This window comes from Diadema setosum, chromosome 17, assembly GCF_964275005.1.
Source record: "Diadema setosum chromosome 17, eeDiaSeto1, whole genome shotgun sequence".
Classification (NCBI taxonomy): Eukaryota; Metazoa; Echinodermata; class Echinoidea; order Diadematoida; family Diadematidae; genus Diadema; species Diadema setosum.
Genome location: NC_092701.1, coordinates 16658257 through 16675113, shown reverse-complemented (window position 1 = coordinate 16675113; position 16857 = coordinate 16658257). Strand labels below are relative to the sequence as shown.

The 16857-nt window shown below is 39.3% G+C and overlaps 1 protein-coding gene across 1 annotated transcript; it reads right to left on the bottom strand.

Moving 5' to 3' along the window:
• Positions 1-1684: 1684 nt before the first annotated feature.
• Positions 1685-10122, bottom strand: LOC140241212 (histone-lysine N-methyltransferase SMYD3-like). Its single transcript, XM_072320967.1, has 9 exons — positions 9952-10122; positions 7890-7950; positions 6742-7115; positions 6294-6396; positions 5713-5817; positions 4995-5080; positions 4303-4413; positions 3108-3216; positions 1685-2146 (listed from the first exon to the last, which is right to left on the bottom strand). The coding sequence occupies exons 1-9, from the start codon at positions 10107-10109 to the stop codon at positions 2063-2065; spliced, it is 1191 nt and encodes a 396-aa protein (XP_072177068.1). The 5' UTR covers positions 10110-10122; the 3' UTR covers positions 1685-2062.
• Positions 10123-16857: the final 6735 nt, after the last annotated feature.

Below are 16857 nucleotides of genomic sequence, written 5' to 3'. Positions count from 1 at the left end.
CGAACAAAAAGTCGCACACACTGATTTTGCATGAGGACTGAAAATTGATGAAATGGGTCAACTTAGCCAATCTTGACTTCTTCATATTTTCTGAAAGAGCAAGTCTTCTTTTACATTATACTAAAATTTGGGATCATGAAACGGGCAGGAAAGTGTGTTTTTTAGCAGTTTATTTCGAACATTTTTGGTAAAATAGTGTGGTTAGGTGTGTCTTTTAGAGTCCCCTTTTCATTTTTGAAAAACCTTCTACACTCTTCACTTTCAACTCTAATAACTTTTGAAAGGATAATGCTACTGCTTTAAAAGTTGGCATTGATTATTGACAGAATGTGTTAATGAGGCATGCTCATTTTCAGATTAATCTGATAATCTCTTCATTGTTGTTACTCCGGTGGTTTACTTATTGTTTTTTGTCCGATTCATCGCACAGCCAGCACGGCTTGGTTAAGATTAAGCGCTTGAATAGACATTATACCTCAGAGCCTCTTTTCTCAGTTTACACTTTTCCCGAGTTTGTGCTTTCTTTCCAATATTTAAATAGGTTAGGAGAGTCCATTTGATTTGAGTTATACATCATTTTAAAGCTTAAAGTCTGCTCTTTCAGAATATGGTCTTAACTGAAAATTCATGTCTGGCGACTTTCTGTTTGTTATGTGGTGCAGGGTCACATTTGGTTTTCTTTGCCTTTTGCTATGTCTTTTTTCGAAATAAATTTGTATCAAGAAATACAAAAAGTACAAATTATGTTTATATTAAGAGTAGCAACTTGCAAGATCAACACACTTACAGTATTGCTTTGAATGAGAATTCTTTCTTTGTTCCGTATAAGATAAAAAAATTAGCATCCTTCCTTCTTTAACTTACTGTTAATGTATTCCCAAGGTCTGAGAGTACTGCTGAACATTACATGAAAAAAGTACTATCAATATTAGAGTAAAAACAACAGAAAAACAACAGTAAGCATAACAAATTGAAAACAAACAAACAAACGAACAAACAGAGAATCAACATCCTTGACCCCAAGCCTTCACCTTGCTCCCAGAGTGGTTGCACGTCAAATGTTTGTTTACACGAGACCATGATCATTTTCACATCAGTCGTGAAATGAAATTGCAATTCTAAATTACAATTATGACTGCAATTATGATTCAAATAATCATCCATACACTTGACTGAGGAAGCTTTGCAGATTCTGCAGTTTTGAATTTCAGAGTGATGGGAGGTGTTGCTTCTTTCGAATTTCCCATCAATTGAGCGGTAAGTATCGCACGCTTTGACTGCAGTGCAAGCATTTGAGAAGCAACATTTTTCTGCAGAAGTGGCTGAAAGGTCACCATTAGCTCCGCCCCCAAACAAGATTTGGAGATCACTCTGTACACACAATTATTTTGTTTCGTAATTCTGGCGAATCATGATTGGTAAACACCTCTGGTCCATCATCTGAATCACAGTTGGAAATACAATTCATATCACCCTCTGTGATGCCAATCTGTACTCACACAGCAAAAAAAAAAAAAAAATGCATAATTTGAATCACGATTCTAGTGATGCGTCATTACAATCATGTTTCAAGTTACGTACTCTCATTACATGTGAAAGCACTCTATGAGGCACAAACTTTTGGTGATATAAGGACCATTGCTTCCAATAGCATTCCCTTGGGAAATGTATTTCAAATGCAGTCAACCTCTCCAAAGTCGAATCCAAAGGGACCACAGAAATTCCTTATTGACTTACAGGAATTTCTACATACATAACAGAATTAACACATTATCATACCCATGCAGGGTAGAAACTTTCAACAATTTGGTCAACTTTTCGAACTGCTTGGGGTCCACTCAAGCTGGGTTGATTGCACCAAAACTTTGTCATATTGTTAGTTTATTCCTCTACTATTTCGGCAAAGGAGTTGCTTGTCATTACTTAGATAAACTACAGGGCACTATTTGTCTGGATCTTGGTAGCCAGAGAGAGCCTCAATGGGTGCAGTAAGAGTTGTTGCTGCATCCCTCTTCATCCAGCTTGAGAAACCATGTTGCCAAGGACTCGATCCATCCATCAGTCACCTGCAGTTGCCAAGGAGATCTTTGACTGTCCCCATCAGAGGGTGCTTGTTGCCATGAGTTACCTCCAACACAGCCATACCCTGGTACAATGCCAATGTAGACAAGAGTTACAACTTTGTCATTTTACATATAACATGTATCAATGTTTAAAAATTAGCTGAATTTATGTAAGACCCCGTTTACAGTGCGAGGCTTGGCCGCGGCTCGGCCGCGGCCCAGCCCACCTTCATTTCAGTGTAAACGCGCTCTGGAGGTGGCCTCAGCCGCGGCCGAGCCGCAGCCGAGCCCGGCCTTTTCTCAGTGTAAACACAAACTGGGCCAAATGCGCGGCCAATTTTAGTCTGGCTTCCAAACCCTTTGCCTGTATCTTTCGTATTCAGGATATTAACCCCCTCAACGTCGAAAACCAGTATAGTTTAAGGTGGTTTTGTCCTGCAAAGGATTTTTTCCTTTGGCAAAGGCCTTTGCCCGAACGGCGACTTTGTCGCCACGGAATTCAGTTGGCAAAGGGTCTGAAAACCAGACAATACCAAATTGCGTTTGTTACAAGCAGAGCACCACTACGACAAAATATTGAAAGGTTCGAATCAATAGCGCGGCCGAGCCCTGCAGTGTAAACGGACAAAATTGCGGGGCTCGGCCTCGCAATTGATGCTGGGCTCGGCCGTGGCTCAGCCGCGGCTCGGCCCAGCCCCGCACTGTAAACGGGGTCTAACTCTGCAAAGCATCTCAAGCTTTCTACAGAACATACTACTATTCAATTGCCTCCTAATTTTTAGCTAAATGTTACTATCGTCTTTTCACATCAAATCTTGAAATGTCATAAACAATTGACTGGTAATGGTATTTGGCAATATGACAGTGGTACCACAGGAAGCATCTGAATTTCATTTTTAACAAATGAGATATCATGTGGCTAGATAGAGGGGAATGACTGAATGAACACAATGCTGGGGGGGAAAAATTATTCAGTTACATGTATGGTTCATATCAAAGTCATATCCAATGATTTGTTTCTTCTGACAAGAGATTTCCATTTACCTGTGTCAGGTACTTGGCAGCCTCTGCAATTTGCTCCAGGTAGAGAAGAAGCTTGCCCACCTTCACAAGATGCACTCCTAGACTTGGGTGATGGTTGCCATAGTGATACCTGTAACAAAAAAAACAAAAGAAGTCAACACTTCTTTCACATGGAAGTAAGCTCTACTTCTTTTTTTAAGGGTATATCACATTTGAAAATGCAAAGAACACACAAATAGATGTCCTCGTAATCATATTTTTTTCAGCAATCACAATCATTATTTGTAAATACCAATGAAGACTTCCACGTTGAAATCACATCTTATTTGCTTTACATCCTGCTTGTTTACATGTATGTAATCTTGTGCATTTATCACAATCAACGCTGTCATCACTCTAACATGAATTGAAAATCCAGTCAAGATGTTGTGGTGCCTATTTCAGTTGAAACGCATGTTTGTAATAGATACCTAGTTTAGAACAAATTGTCTTTTCATGGCCCAGTGATACATTTTGGGGTGAAGTGAATAGAATAATGTGGTTGTTGGGAGACCTCTGGTGTTTGTTTTGATTTGTTTTGTCCTAATCATTACTGTCATCATGTACAGAGAAACTCTCTCCATTAAAGAGGACAATCCACTTCCAGAAGGAAGGTTGGTGCCTACTATGGAATTTAAACAAATTATGATCAAAGACTCAGTACATGATAATAAACAACAACCACAATGCTAGGGACCCCCTCCTTAAAGCAAAAGAAAGAAATGAAAGGATGAATGGGGAACAAAACTTGCACATTTTCCTAATTTAGAAGAGTAAATCCCTGTATTACACACCCCCTCATACCTACATCATTTTCTGTATGAAGGAAGTGGTTGCCACCTTAGTACCACGTAACAAATTTGTACCCAAAATATACAATCAGCTTTCCACCAATATAGTAACAAGTTCTACTTCTTGTTCTGAGAATTGCCTATGGCAAAATTCAGTGGACTAGATGTAAATTTGGCACCACAGATTGAATGATGAGGTGTTCAGCACTATGTTCAGCACTTGTGCTGCCATTTTGGACTACAATGAGAGCAAGTCTTGACAATGCATCATGTAAAGTATTTGCAAACAAGATATCTTGTCTTTAATTTGTTCTACAATATGAATGCTCTTCCACATTGAACCAATGTAAGAAACATGCACTCGGGTATTTCTGAGGCCAACTGACCGATAGGACTCCACATTTTGCAGACCATAGCTGGCAGCCTCCTTCCAAAGTTGGGCCTCAATGCAGACATCCAGGGCAGCATCTCTGAGCTTAACGAGGAGATAGTGATGGCTAGGAAGACAGGACAGCGACAAGGACTCCAGACAAGACTTGCATACATGGATCGCTGTTTGCCAATGTGATGCAGCATTCAGGAAAAAAAGGATGCTACCTAATAGCACACAATACCACACATTTACTGTCGTTATACTGTTATGCACAAATATATGCAACAACAGGGCCCCGTTTTATCAAAAGATATAATCGATTATAAATTTCCGTACCACACAGCCTGTCATAGACTTACAGTTGAAATCAACTGTATAATCAATTTTAACTCTTCATAAAACAGGGCCCAGGTATGTTAAAGCCACACAAAACCATTAACAGATATGACTAAAAATATAGATGAATACATGGCAAATCATGCTGGAGTAAACAAACATGAATCATTCACAGGAAAACATTTCCTATCTTTGTTTTGTTTATTTGTTTCATTGAGTAGACAGTTGAATATGTCCGTGATGACACTTCATCTGATTGACTGGAGACTTTGTTGTTGCCATGAATGTTCTCAAATCAAAGACATTGACTAGATTGATAAAGACTGGGTAAAATGACACAGATCAAGACTAGTCTATCAAAGGATATCATGTAGTCGCTTCGCTTCTTCAACTTTCCGAAAACTTTCCTTGAGTTCTTTTACAGACTGCTTGGAATTGTTAGCTTCTGGATCATCCTTTGGAAAGCAAAACATAAAGAAAGAAATACAACAATGTAGAGAATGAAGCAAGTACAATTCAAGTAAAAGTCCACTTCATGTCCACAGGAACTTTGATGAACAGAGTAACATCAAAGGAACCACAGTGACCAAACTTTCCCTAGGTTATGGAAATTCAAAGTTTCAGAAGTTTTGTGAATAGGGAAATTGGTCACAACTTCACATTCAAGTAAGTTGAAATAATGATGTCACCATCCAACATTTGAGTTTCCTGGTGTCATGCCTAAAAAAAAAAAAAAAAAAACATGTTGTTGTACCACTTTAGCTGAATTTCAGGTACACTAAAGAATTTTTGTTTCATACTCTGATGATTGCAGACACCTACAGATCACTACTGAAATTCTTCAGTATTTCTTGATCTTACATGCTGCTTTATTTCAAATGCATGCGATAAACTGCAATCCATGGAAAAAGTAAACATTTCGTTTGAGATTCACAACCTTGTTTGTCACAGACGACTAAATTTTGGACTGATATGTATTGATGTCTTGCACTTGAATATAGTACATGTATTTCTATGAGTATGATTATTGGAAAATAGTATACATGTACTTGTGCATATGAATGCATTCCAAAGAAATTCCAGGTACCTGATCTTCACATTTCGGACAGTGACAGGTGAAATGGTATCTCTCTAGTAGCTCGGCATGGCGTTCTACTCTTGGAAGAAGACAGTCCACATAGCTGATGGTGCACTGAAAATATAACAGAACAAAATATTTTCTGAATGTTTTTGTCAAGCACTCACACTGATTCCTTACAACTTAACATGACATGATTACAGACTCTAAACACTTGGTTGTAACAAACAAACAAATCCTGATGTTGGTACTAAAGAAAAATATATATATGTTTAATACCATATAGTTTTCAATCTTTTACCTGCTACAGAAAACTGCTTTATCTTGATTCACAAGATTTTCTTCAAAACAAATACCTGTATAACATACCGGGTAAACAAAATTTCAAAAAGTTCAAAGCACGCTTGAATTGGGTAATACATACCAGGATAAGCGATTTTGTTTTTTAAAGGTACTGACATGGGAAAGTAGGAGTTACTCCCCTTAACATTTTGAGCTTAATACATGTCTAAACCTTGAAAAAAGGGGCTCACTCAGACCTAGACCTAGACCAAGACCTATACTTTCAACCAGACGTCAAACAGACTTACCTCTTCTCCTTCCTTTAAGTCTCTGATAGCTCGAACTTGAAGAGTTATGCCAGAAAACACAGCAACACAGTTTGGATCACAGGAATGATTCAATAAGGAGGATCTACAGGAAATTGTCAGAACAGATGGAAAATTATTATAGTCCAGTGATTTTTTTTTTTTTTTTTGTCAGCAAATACAGAGCTTACTTTGAATTCTGCAGTAATATTGCCAATTTTACAAGTTTATCAAACTGTGTTCTTGATATGAAGTATACAATGGCAACAGCATCTCCCTGTTAATACTTGTCCATATAAGAAACCAATATAATGTCACAAAATTATCGTGTGATCATAATCAGCACTCTTGCTGTTGTCCAAATTCACAGAAAAATTTGGGTTCTCAATATTTGAAAGTCAACACTAAGAATGAAGCTTTTGACATAAAAAAAAAAAAAAAAAATTATTACCTAAGATAGATTCCAACACCACAGCTGTTCAGATCAGTGTCACATACTGAAAAACTGTTGCAGACTGCCGCAGCAAACAACTGCAGCAGCCTGCTTGGATCAGGTAGATTCTCTTGACCAACATACTGCTGCAAAACACACAGTACACTCGCAAAATGCTCTTGTCTCGAGGTACCAAGCTTGGAGTGATGTGACTCCAGCTGGTCGACACTGGTGGGGAAACCGTTCTGATCTTTGGAGTCACTGCAGGGGTGCTCTCCCTTTCCTTTCCAGATGATGTGGGCAAGGAGGCGAGCTAATTCTGGGGGCGTCTTTGGAGACACACTCTTCAGGCTGCGGCATTCTGCTTTGTGAATTCTGGACCAGTCTTCCTTCTGCATAGTACAAAATATCAAACATGACAAGCATGTGCATATGTGTGTAGGTATATGTATACATTCCATGAGTTAAAAATGTGGGACAGGTCTTGTGTTTTTATGATGATGTGTATATAAACGCGCATACAAAACATAGGACTTCAAATTATCACACACTACTAACTCATGGAACATATTAGTTAAATTTTGCATAGCAAAACAATCAATGCATGATCATAATATCATCATTAAGTGAATCAATTCTGACATTTTTATGTCTGGGTGATAAGAGATATAAAAAATATAAAGAATTAAATATCACAACAACCACTCCCATCGCTCATTTCCCAATCCAAATATGCCACACTAAATAATTTGATAAAAACACCATGACTGTTGGTACTCGAACATTACAAGAAAAGGTTCTTATCTGCCATGCCTCAAATGATCCAATGACAAGTCATCAATAAAGGAATTTTTTGTGCAACAGATTAGCACATGATATAAGCACTGAAAGTTTAATAGAAATAGTTTTCTTTTTTTCTTTTTCTTTTTTTGAACATAGCATTTGAAATTTGTGTGGTCATGGGGAGGTTAAAGTGGCTATTCTGGTCACATGATGCCAAAACTGACTGCATGGAAATAATCAATTTCTTGGAGTTGTAGATCATAATATAAACTTCCCACATTTTGTAGTAATCACGATATTATGTCAATGGTGTAAATGACAGTTTTTTTATTTGCTTTAGGAATAAACTCTAAATGACTAAATCTCAACCTAATGTACAGTACCTGGCAAGATCTGCAACAATACCTCACAAATTTACAGCTGGAACACCGCTGAAGAGATGAGCTGCAATCAAAAACAGATGTTTGAAGTATTGGGATATGAAGAAATTATTACAGTGGAGAGACACCTAAAGATCATAATTTTCACAAATGAGGCATGTTGATTTAATGGGACATGAAAGGAAGAGCCAAATTACAGGAATCACCTGCATAAGAAACACACCTCATTTTACTCGACTTTGTCTTTGGCATCGAGGTGATACAGATTGTCATGGGTATGCTCATTGCTACTGTGTTGTATTGGCATGTCACTTTTAATAGGATTAGCATGTTTAGACTTCCCAGATTTTATTTGTTAGATCAAGATGGTCTGCCTAGATGATTCGTCTATTCCAAAAATCTAGTTTAGGGTAGAAATCTAGATGTCTAACGTTATAAAGTAAAGTGCAATCTGTACGTCCTATATAGACCTATCCTAATGAGACCATTCCTATAGTATAAAAATAACCTTGTCAATGTCTATTAACATCCTGACCCTGACATGATTGCCAGAGGCATGACCAACACAGCCACCTTTACTACTGAATTTTCACTGTATTTTTTCACGGTATCACGGTTGAAAAGCTCCATCTGGAACATCACTCAACGTTGATAACGGTCTGTGAGGGAACGGTATCTAATCGAGCTGTGTGCTCTCTAGCTTTTGTTTGAATGTCTTTGAGTCCTTTATGGAAATTAATGAGTGGGGGAGGGAGTTCCGATCTTTGGCAGATTTGGGGGAAAAAGACTGTTTGAAGCAGCTGGTCTTGCTAAAAGGAACCTCAAGGGAGAGCGGGTGAGATCTTCTTGAATATTATGGCAATATTATTGACAATACAATATGATAGTAATACACTGTGTCAATTTTAGAATAGGCATTAGAATTTCCTGGTCTACAAAGGGATGCAGCTGCAGCAACAGTGGCTACCGGTAGTTATTTTCTTCAAATTTGTTATATGCTTGTAAATATCTGTAAATAAACTGTATTATAATGTAAATAGCACAGTCTGCAAGAATCTTCAGCCTATTGAGGCAGACTTAATCGGAAGAAGAAGAAGCATAACAACTATTTTTTAAAAATGGGCAAGTAGGCCTAGGCCTAGTGCTAGACAGAATAAGTGGTACCGTACAGTACGATCTAAAGTTTTGTCTCTATTGTGATTATTGAAACCTATAGTATGGTAGCCTTACTACATATCGACCACCCTTTTTCAAACCGACCGCGTATACATTGGCGCACAGAATGCTTAGTACGCACTTCACTGCGCGCAGAGCACATAAAAATGGATTGGCTTTGACCGTTGATGAGGATGGTGTGGGAAAACACGAAAATTCACTGTTCATTAATGGTTTTAATCAAGGACAAAATTTCGAATAAATATTCTCACCGAATCGTAATGTAATGTCTATGGAAGTTTCTAAAAAGCTTCGTACAACACGGTGTTCAATACAACTCAGTTTGCGTGCATTGTCAATGCAAAAACAGCAGTCAATCAATAAGGAACTTTACCGCGGGGAGCTGAAACGAGGCCACGCAAGTTCGACGGCGATATTTTTGCACTGAAACTTCGAATCGAAAAGGGAACAACGGCATTTGATAGTGCTGGATTTTCTCAATCACGTAGGTCAAGTTTTTTACGTGAATTTCAGTGTTAAATATTCTTATCAAGCAAATAAACATTAGGCGGTCGATGAGCAGTAGGTCCAGCCATACATGTGTATCACTGTGTACATTGTATTGTTAATCTATTTAATCTAGCTAAATTTGTTGATTTTTCAACTCACTGGCATTCTATTATTTCTAGCCACTACCCAGTGAACAATGGTGAACACATCAAGTGTAATGCCGGTGCCTAGCGGCTTCTGTACATCTTATAAATACAAGATGTACAGAAGCCGCGGCACCTGTGCAGGTGCTAGGTGCACCGGAGTTACCGGTGCTTTCACCAAAAACATACAGCAGATATAAATTGGTGGGGCTACGCACAATAAAGTAAGGCACGTACGGCGTAAACGATCCAATTACCTCTCTAGCAGACAGAAATCACAAAATATGCCTCTCTTTTTCCTGCTCAGAACATACACAAATGGATCTTCTGATAGAAGCAATTTCCCACGACAAACACTTGATTTGACGACTAAACCTCGCCCTTTCCCGTCCGTTTCTACACAAGCTACAGCCATTCTTCGTCGTACTCGTCCCTCGGCCCTCTTCCTGCGCAAATAGCTCTCTTCACCCTCAGTACCCGCGTTCACATTGGTCCCCGCGATGCGGGGAAAGTCCCGAGCTGTGGGACTTTCTCCTCGAAAACCATAATGTGAACGCTCGCTGGGACTTGTCCCCTCGTCCCCGCGAAGCAAGTCGGGTACGGGGACAAGATTTGGAGGGGAGAGTGACCTTGGGGTGAAACTGATAGCGTCCAGCTGTGGTCATCAAATGTGCGCATGCGCTATGCCTGGTTTCAAGTGGCAGAGCTCGCTCCAAGCCCCAAAATGCCCCCGCAGCTCGGGGACAGATGAGATACCAGTGTGAACGGTCAGTCGTAAAATAGATAAGATCTCTTGTGGCTGTCCCCGCGTCGCGGGGACCAATGTGAACGCGGGGAGTATCTAATCTCCAGTCTCGTATTACCAAGAACCTCCTTGGTATTACTACATTATGTAGTAACTCTCTCGCTGCACTATGTACAGATCTAGATCGCAAAAAGGCGAAAACCAAAATTTTACTTGAGGATTACTGAGAACACATTTTTATCATCTCCAAAAGAGCAGACGGACATCGTAGAAAACAAAACAAAAAACAAAACAAAAACAAAATCTAAAGAAGAACAAGAGGAAAAAGAAGAAGCAGAAGAAGAAGCTAAAGCTGGGAGAAAAATAAAAACTAAGAAGAAAAGGAGAGCATCGTCGTCATTGTATGAAATGAATAACAGAAGACTGCATAGGACCTAATTATATAATTTCTAAGGACTGTGCATCAAACTGCAACACCTATCTGGGCCCAGTTTCATAAAGCTGTTCGTAAAGTTACGAACAACTTACGAGCGACTGGTGATCAGTTCTGATGTGCTATACTTATCAGAATTTCCATAATGCAGCACAAGAACTGATCACCAGTTGTTCGTAAGTCGTTCGTAACTTTACGAACAGCTTTATGAAACACCCCCCTGGCCTGAATTTACTTGATTTGATTTGTGACTTTTCAATAGTTTAGTCGCTTTTTATAGACTGCAGGGGGCGTGGAATGATTCAATTCAATTCAATAGTTTATTTATTTCCATCATCAAAAAAAAAAAAAAAAAAGAAAAGAAAAAGAGAACATGATCCAAAGTGGTACAGTACTCAGTTTGTCTTACATTCGTCTGATAAAGGCATTTTTTTTTTCAAATACAATATAAAGTATATGCACGAATGATGCATTAACGGGGGGGGGGGGGGACTGCATCCCCGCAGACACACACACACATGCACACACACACATGATAACACACACTTTTTACCCTCATTAAAAAAAATAAATAAAATAAATACCATGTAGGGCCCTATATAAACAAATAAAATCTGGAAATTCGAGGGAAAATCACAGCACCCATGAATTTCCCAAAGCTTGATTGGGGGGGGGGGGGGGTCCCGGAATGCCCCACCCTGAAAAGTGTTCCCCACTGAGCCCCTGGACGGGTCTAGGGCAATTACCCCCTGGGCAATTACACCGCACCCTTCCCCTGACCCTAACCCTAACCCCAGTGGCGTATCTAGGGAAAACGGTGCCCGGGGCAAGCACGAAAATTGCGCCCCTAATTTCTGAAAAAGTGTTCAACCCCAACCCCATCTCGGTAGGGACTTTAAACAAAGTCCACATGATGCTTTTTCAAGCACTTAAAAGGGATCTTTTGAGGGTGATTTAAATGTAATGAATTGTGATAGATTTTGGCGAGCGAGCGCAGCGAGCGAGCCGAAAATTTTTGTATTTCAGCTTACAAAACATGGAATTCTTGTCATTTTTTGCTTACCAAATCTTACAATTCTAATCAAGATATAGTGACAGCCTTATAGATATCGATTTATACCAAAAAACTGAGGACTTTAAAAAATACTCTAAATTAGTGCGCGCGAGTGAGCTGAAATTTGTAAATGTCCTCGTCATCATCACGTATTGTTCTTATTTTTTTATATATATAAATTTTGGCGAGCGAGCGCAGCGAGCGAGCCGAAAATTTTTGTATTTCAGCTTACAAAACATGGAATTTTTGTCATTTTTTGCTTTTTAAATCTTACAATTATAGTGACGACCTAACGATTTATACCAACAAACTGAGGACTTGAAAAAAATACTCTAAATTAGTACGAGCGAGTGAGCCGAAATTTGTAATTTCTGCGTCATCATTACGTTTTTTCTTATCTTTTTTGATTTTTTTTTTGCGCCCCCCTCCCCCGTATGTTCGAAACCGTTGGCGTCCTCTTTTGATCCAATCGGCGATCGCTTCAGAACGAATGAAATTGCAGTCGCTGCTCCGTGTAACATTTTTCCTGCTAAATATAAAATGACATGAGTGAACACAATAGACATTATCATTTTGTCCGCGTCATCGTCACGTTTTGTTCTTATCTTCCTCTCTTTTTTATACAAATTTTGGCGAGCGAGCGCAGCGAGCGAGCCGAAAATTTTTGTATTTCAGCTTACAAATCATGAAACTCTTGTCATTTTTTGCTTATTAAATCTTACAATTCTAATCAAGATATAGTGACGGCCTTATAGATAACGATTTATACCAACAAACTGAGGACTTGAAAAAATACTCTAAATTAGTACGAGCGAGTGAGCCGAAATTTGTATATTTCCGCGTCATCATTGCGTTTTGTTCTTTTCTTGTTTGATTTATTGTTGTTTTTTTGCGCCCCCCCCCCCCGTATGTTCGAAACCGTTGACGCCCTCTTTTGATCCAATTGGCGATCGCTTCAGAACGAATGAAATAATTGCAGAACGAATGAAATTGCAGCCGCTGCTCCGTGAAACATTTTGCCTGCTAAATATAAAATGATATGTGTGAACACAATAGACACTGTCATTTTGTCATCATCACGTTTTGTTCTTACCTTCTTTTTTATATAAATTTTGGCGAGCGAGCGCAGCGAGCGAGCCGAAAATTGTTGTATTTCAGCTCACAAAACATGGAATTTTTGTGTGAACACTATCATTTTGTCCGCGTCATCATGTTTTGTTTTTATCTTGTTTGATTTGGTTTTCTGCCCTCCCCCCCCCCCTCCCCCACCATTCTCCCTCCCCCTTTCGGGCGAGTTTTTTTTTTCTTCTTCTTCTTCTTCTTTTTCTTCTTCTTTTCTTGTTTTCTTCTTCTTCGTTTTTTTTTTTCGTTTTTTTGCGCCCCCACGGAGTGGCGCCCGGGGCACGTGCCCCCCTTGCCCCCCCCCCCTAGATACGCCACTGCCTAACCCTAATCCTGAACCTAATCCTACCCCTAACCCAAACTCTAACCCTAAAACCCAACCTAACCATATCACTAACCAGTATTAGCCGGGGCAATTTTGCCCTCGGGGGTATCTGCACTGAGCTAAAAGAATGCAAGTTAGCCATGACGAATGTGAAAATAATGACTCCATCTGCATTCAATACAGAATCTCAGTAATGGACTTAAGTATAGGCCCTATACACTCTGGCAATTCATTACGAATAGCAATTAAAGAACATCCTTTAACTACTAAAGTATAAGCCCCTATATTTGTGAGATTTGATTGATTCTGTGTATACATAATTATTCACCAGCTGAATTGCGGCATGTATGAGAAAATAAACATTACGAAAGAATACCAACATAGGTGCTAATGAGCATGCAATCATAAAAGGCAGTATCACACATACAGAAATACCAGACAGTTCATCGTGTTCTTTTTTTAAAGTATAACATTTCTATTTATATCTTTTCATTATATTTGAAGAAAATAAGCTGGAACATATTATACAGGCCCAGGCCAACTTATTCCGGCAATTAACTAGTTTTCATGAAAGGTTATCTTTCAAGTCGACTTTGAAAAGACGGATTTCTCATATCGGACAAATTTGCTCTCAGCCGATCAGATGCAAGGATTTCAGTAGCTTGTCGGAAACATATCCGACCAAAACGTCCCCCCCCCCCCCCCCTGATCTGACACTTTTTTTCGGGGTGGGGGGGGTGGGGGTGGGGAGTGTTTTGTTTGTTGTTTTTGTTGTTGTTGTTTGCTTCTGTTGCTGGCAAACGGGGGGGGGGGGGGTCCGCGGAACCCCCTGAACACCACCCCCCCCCCCCCCTTGATGTGGGCATGGCTTCCTGGTACCGTTTCATGAAAGTTGTCAGTGCTGACAAGTTGTCAGTCTCTGACAATCCTCATGGTAACAGTCAGTGACCAGGAGCATCTCAGCCAATCAAAACCAAGGATTTTGCTGAAATTGTCAGAGACTGTCAGTCTCTGACAATCCTCATGGTAACAGTCAGTGACCAGAGCATCTCAGCCAATCAAAACCAAGGATTTTGCTGAAATTGTCAAAGACTGACAACTTGTCAGCGCTAATGAAACACCCCCGATGTGAGCCGTGTAATGTTTCATAGCGCCCTCTTCTTCTTCTTCTTCAAAATACTCCTCAACGTTCCGTCTTTAACCAAACGAGGACCCTCAGTTGGTGACAAACCTCGTTGCTTTCCCTCATATTGTGTTTTTCGGAACGTACTGATATTAATTAATCCTTCTCGTTATTGTCATGCATCTTTTTGAAGGGATATCTGATTTTGATCGGCTAGGAATTGGTTTGAATTGATTTGTCACAGCATTTGTACTTTGTTGCTCTTATTTACTATCTATATCGATGATGATGATGATGATGATGATGATGATGATGATGATGATGATGATAGGGCCTATTAAATGATAACAATAACAACAATGATGCTGACAATATAGACTTGATAAGATAATTATGACGATAATAGTGGTCGTATGTTTAATGATAATTGCAATGATGATAAAGTATCTTGAAATATTAAAAAAACTGATGTAACTCTCTTCATGAGTTTGTGATACATTATACGCAACGAGTTTCCCGAATCAGTGTTAGTATAATTCTGTGCTTCTTGTATGCATGCATGACTGTGTTGCCGCCATGAACTTTGCAGGTATCTTTCAAAAGTTTAGAGAGTGTAGGCAAATAATATTTTATTTCAATTTCTTTTATCAGTTGGAACTCGGCATTTAGACCACGCACCATCGAAGTGCTCGTGAGGCGGGGCATTATGTAGTCTGTAGATAGGTCCTGTAGCCTGTACGTCTTCAATAGGAGTGCAGTTTTGCCTGCACTATAAAACAGGGAAAATTATTTTGCAATTATTAACTCAACGTCTCCAGAGGTAATCAGTAAAAACTTGTGGAGATACACAACGTAACTCGTATCCAGTTTGTCGTGCTTGCAACAGTATAGATGGTAATAAGCCGCACTGTTATTACTTTCACCTCGATCTATTTCCATTATCACGTTAGCAAACAAGAGGGGGCGTGATGAGGAAACAACTGACCAAAAGCAAGAATTTGATCTTCCACCTGTTGCTTAAAAAAAAAAAAAAAAAAAAAAATCATACAGATGAATATCACGCTTATATCACTTTTGATGTTGTAATTATTTGGGATTGAGCACGGCTATCAAAAGAGAGGTATAATATCAGGCAAGAACGATAACAAGGGCCCCACCAGAACCATGACTATTTTTTCGTCAAAAAAGGGGTACCATCGACCCTTGACACCCCCAAAGTCCAAACATACACACAAAAAAAACAAACAAACAAACAAACAAAAAAACAGGAAAAACAAAAACAAAACTTTCTGCGGCCCTGGACACTGGTACTCTCAAAGATGGCATCAGAGCCCGCGGCAGATTAAAGAACTACAAAATAGGCCTACGTATTTTAGTAAAACTAATTTTATTGAAAGGAAGAACGGTTCATCAGGTAGACAGAAAACAATCGTAAGACTATATGCCTATGAGCAGAAAGTTCATTACATAAACATTGATTGTTATGATTAATGATCATGCAGTGCACAACTTCTGTCCACTCAGATCAGCGCCGCAATTCCGCTTAGCGCTCTGATTCTCGTCAATAATGAGTCATTGTAGGTTTTGTGAGTTGAATGGCTTCTCGCGAACCTTTGGTAATACCGTAATCCCCACCCAGTAACACACTTGACTACGCAACGGCGTCCCTGCTGATTGGCGTCGAGCGTGAAGAAACCGTGTAGCAAGCCGTTCAAATTCTACGCAGGAGCAACCACAGGCGACACGGTAATCACGGTCGCTGCAAACTATTTCCTTACTAATGCTGCAATCCTCATTTGATGTATCAACATATTTAGTAAGTAGACATTATTTACCACCTTTCTTTATTTATAATAGAGTGCTCATGGTGTATTAACTGAGACTTAAATCAATCGGTTTGCTTGATGTGGACCACGTAAAATGGTAAGTGCTTAGTCCCATATGTTCAAATATTCGTGTATATTTTGTTTTAATTCAATTCCTTCGAGCAATTAACTTATTTTGCAGAATTGGCGTGCTAGTAACATTGTGTCGAGCAGTGCAATAGCATCTACATATGATATTTCTCTGCATAAACCAGTGACAGTTTGCTGAGTTCATGAAATCATTGCCACAGCCAAGTTGCACATGATTCTGTGTAACATTAGAATAGTGAATTTGTGGTTGCAACCACTCTGTTTTGGTGGAAATGTGAGACTCTGGGAGGGGAGGGAGACTTTCTTATTTTGGTCAGATTTGATGAAACTTTTACCATTCTGTTAATCATATTCTATACTCGGCCAAATCATGATATCGGTCCCCTCTTGTTCTGCGTGTGCGTCTCCACTATGTGCAAAGTCTTATGGAAGTTGAAAGAAGTCC

Bases quoted from the DNA above. Each gene is read 5' to 3' on its own strand.
- LOC140241212 (XM_072320967.1), bottom strand. From the start codon at position 10,109: ATGGCTGTAGCTTGTGTAGAAACGGACGGGAAAGGGCGAGGTTTAGTC. The intron at 6,397-6,741 runs GTAATAATTTTT...AATTTCCTGTAG, and splicing joins GGTGTTGGAATCTATCTTAG to ATCCTCCTTATTGAATCATT. The intron at 2,147-3,107 runs GTAAATGGAAAT...GCATTGTACCAG, and splicing joins CTGCCAAGTACCTGACACAG to GGTATGGCTGTGTTGGAGGT.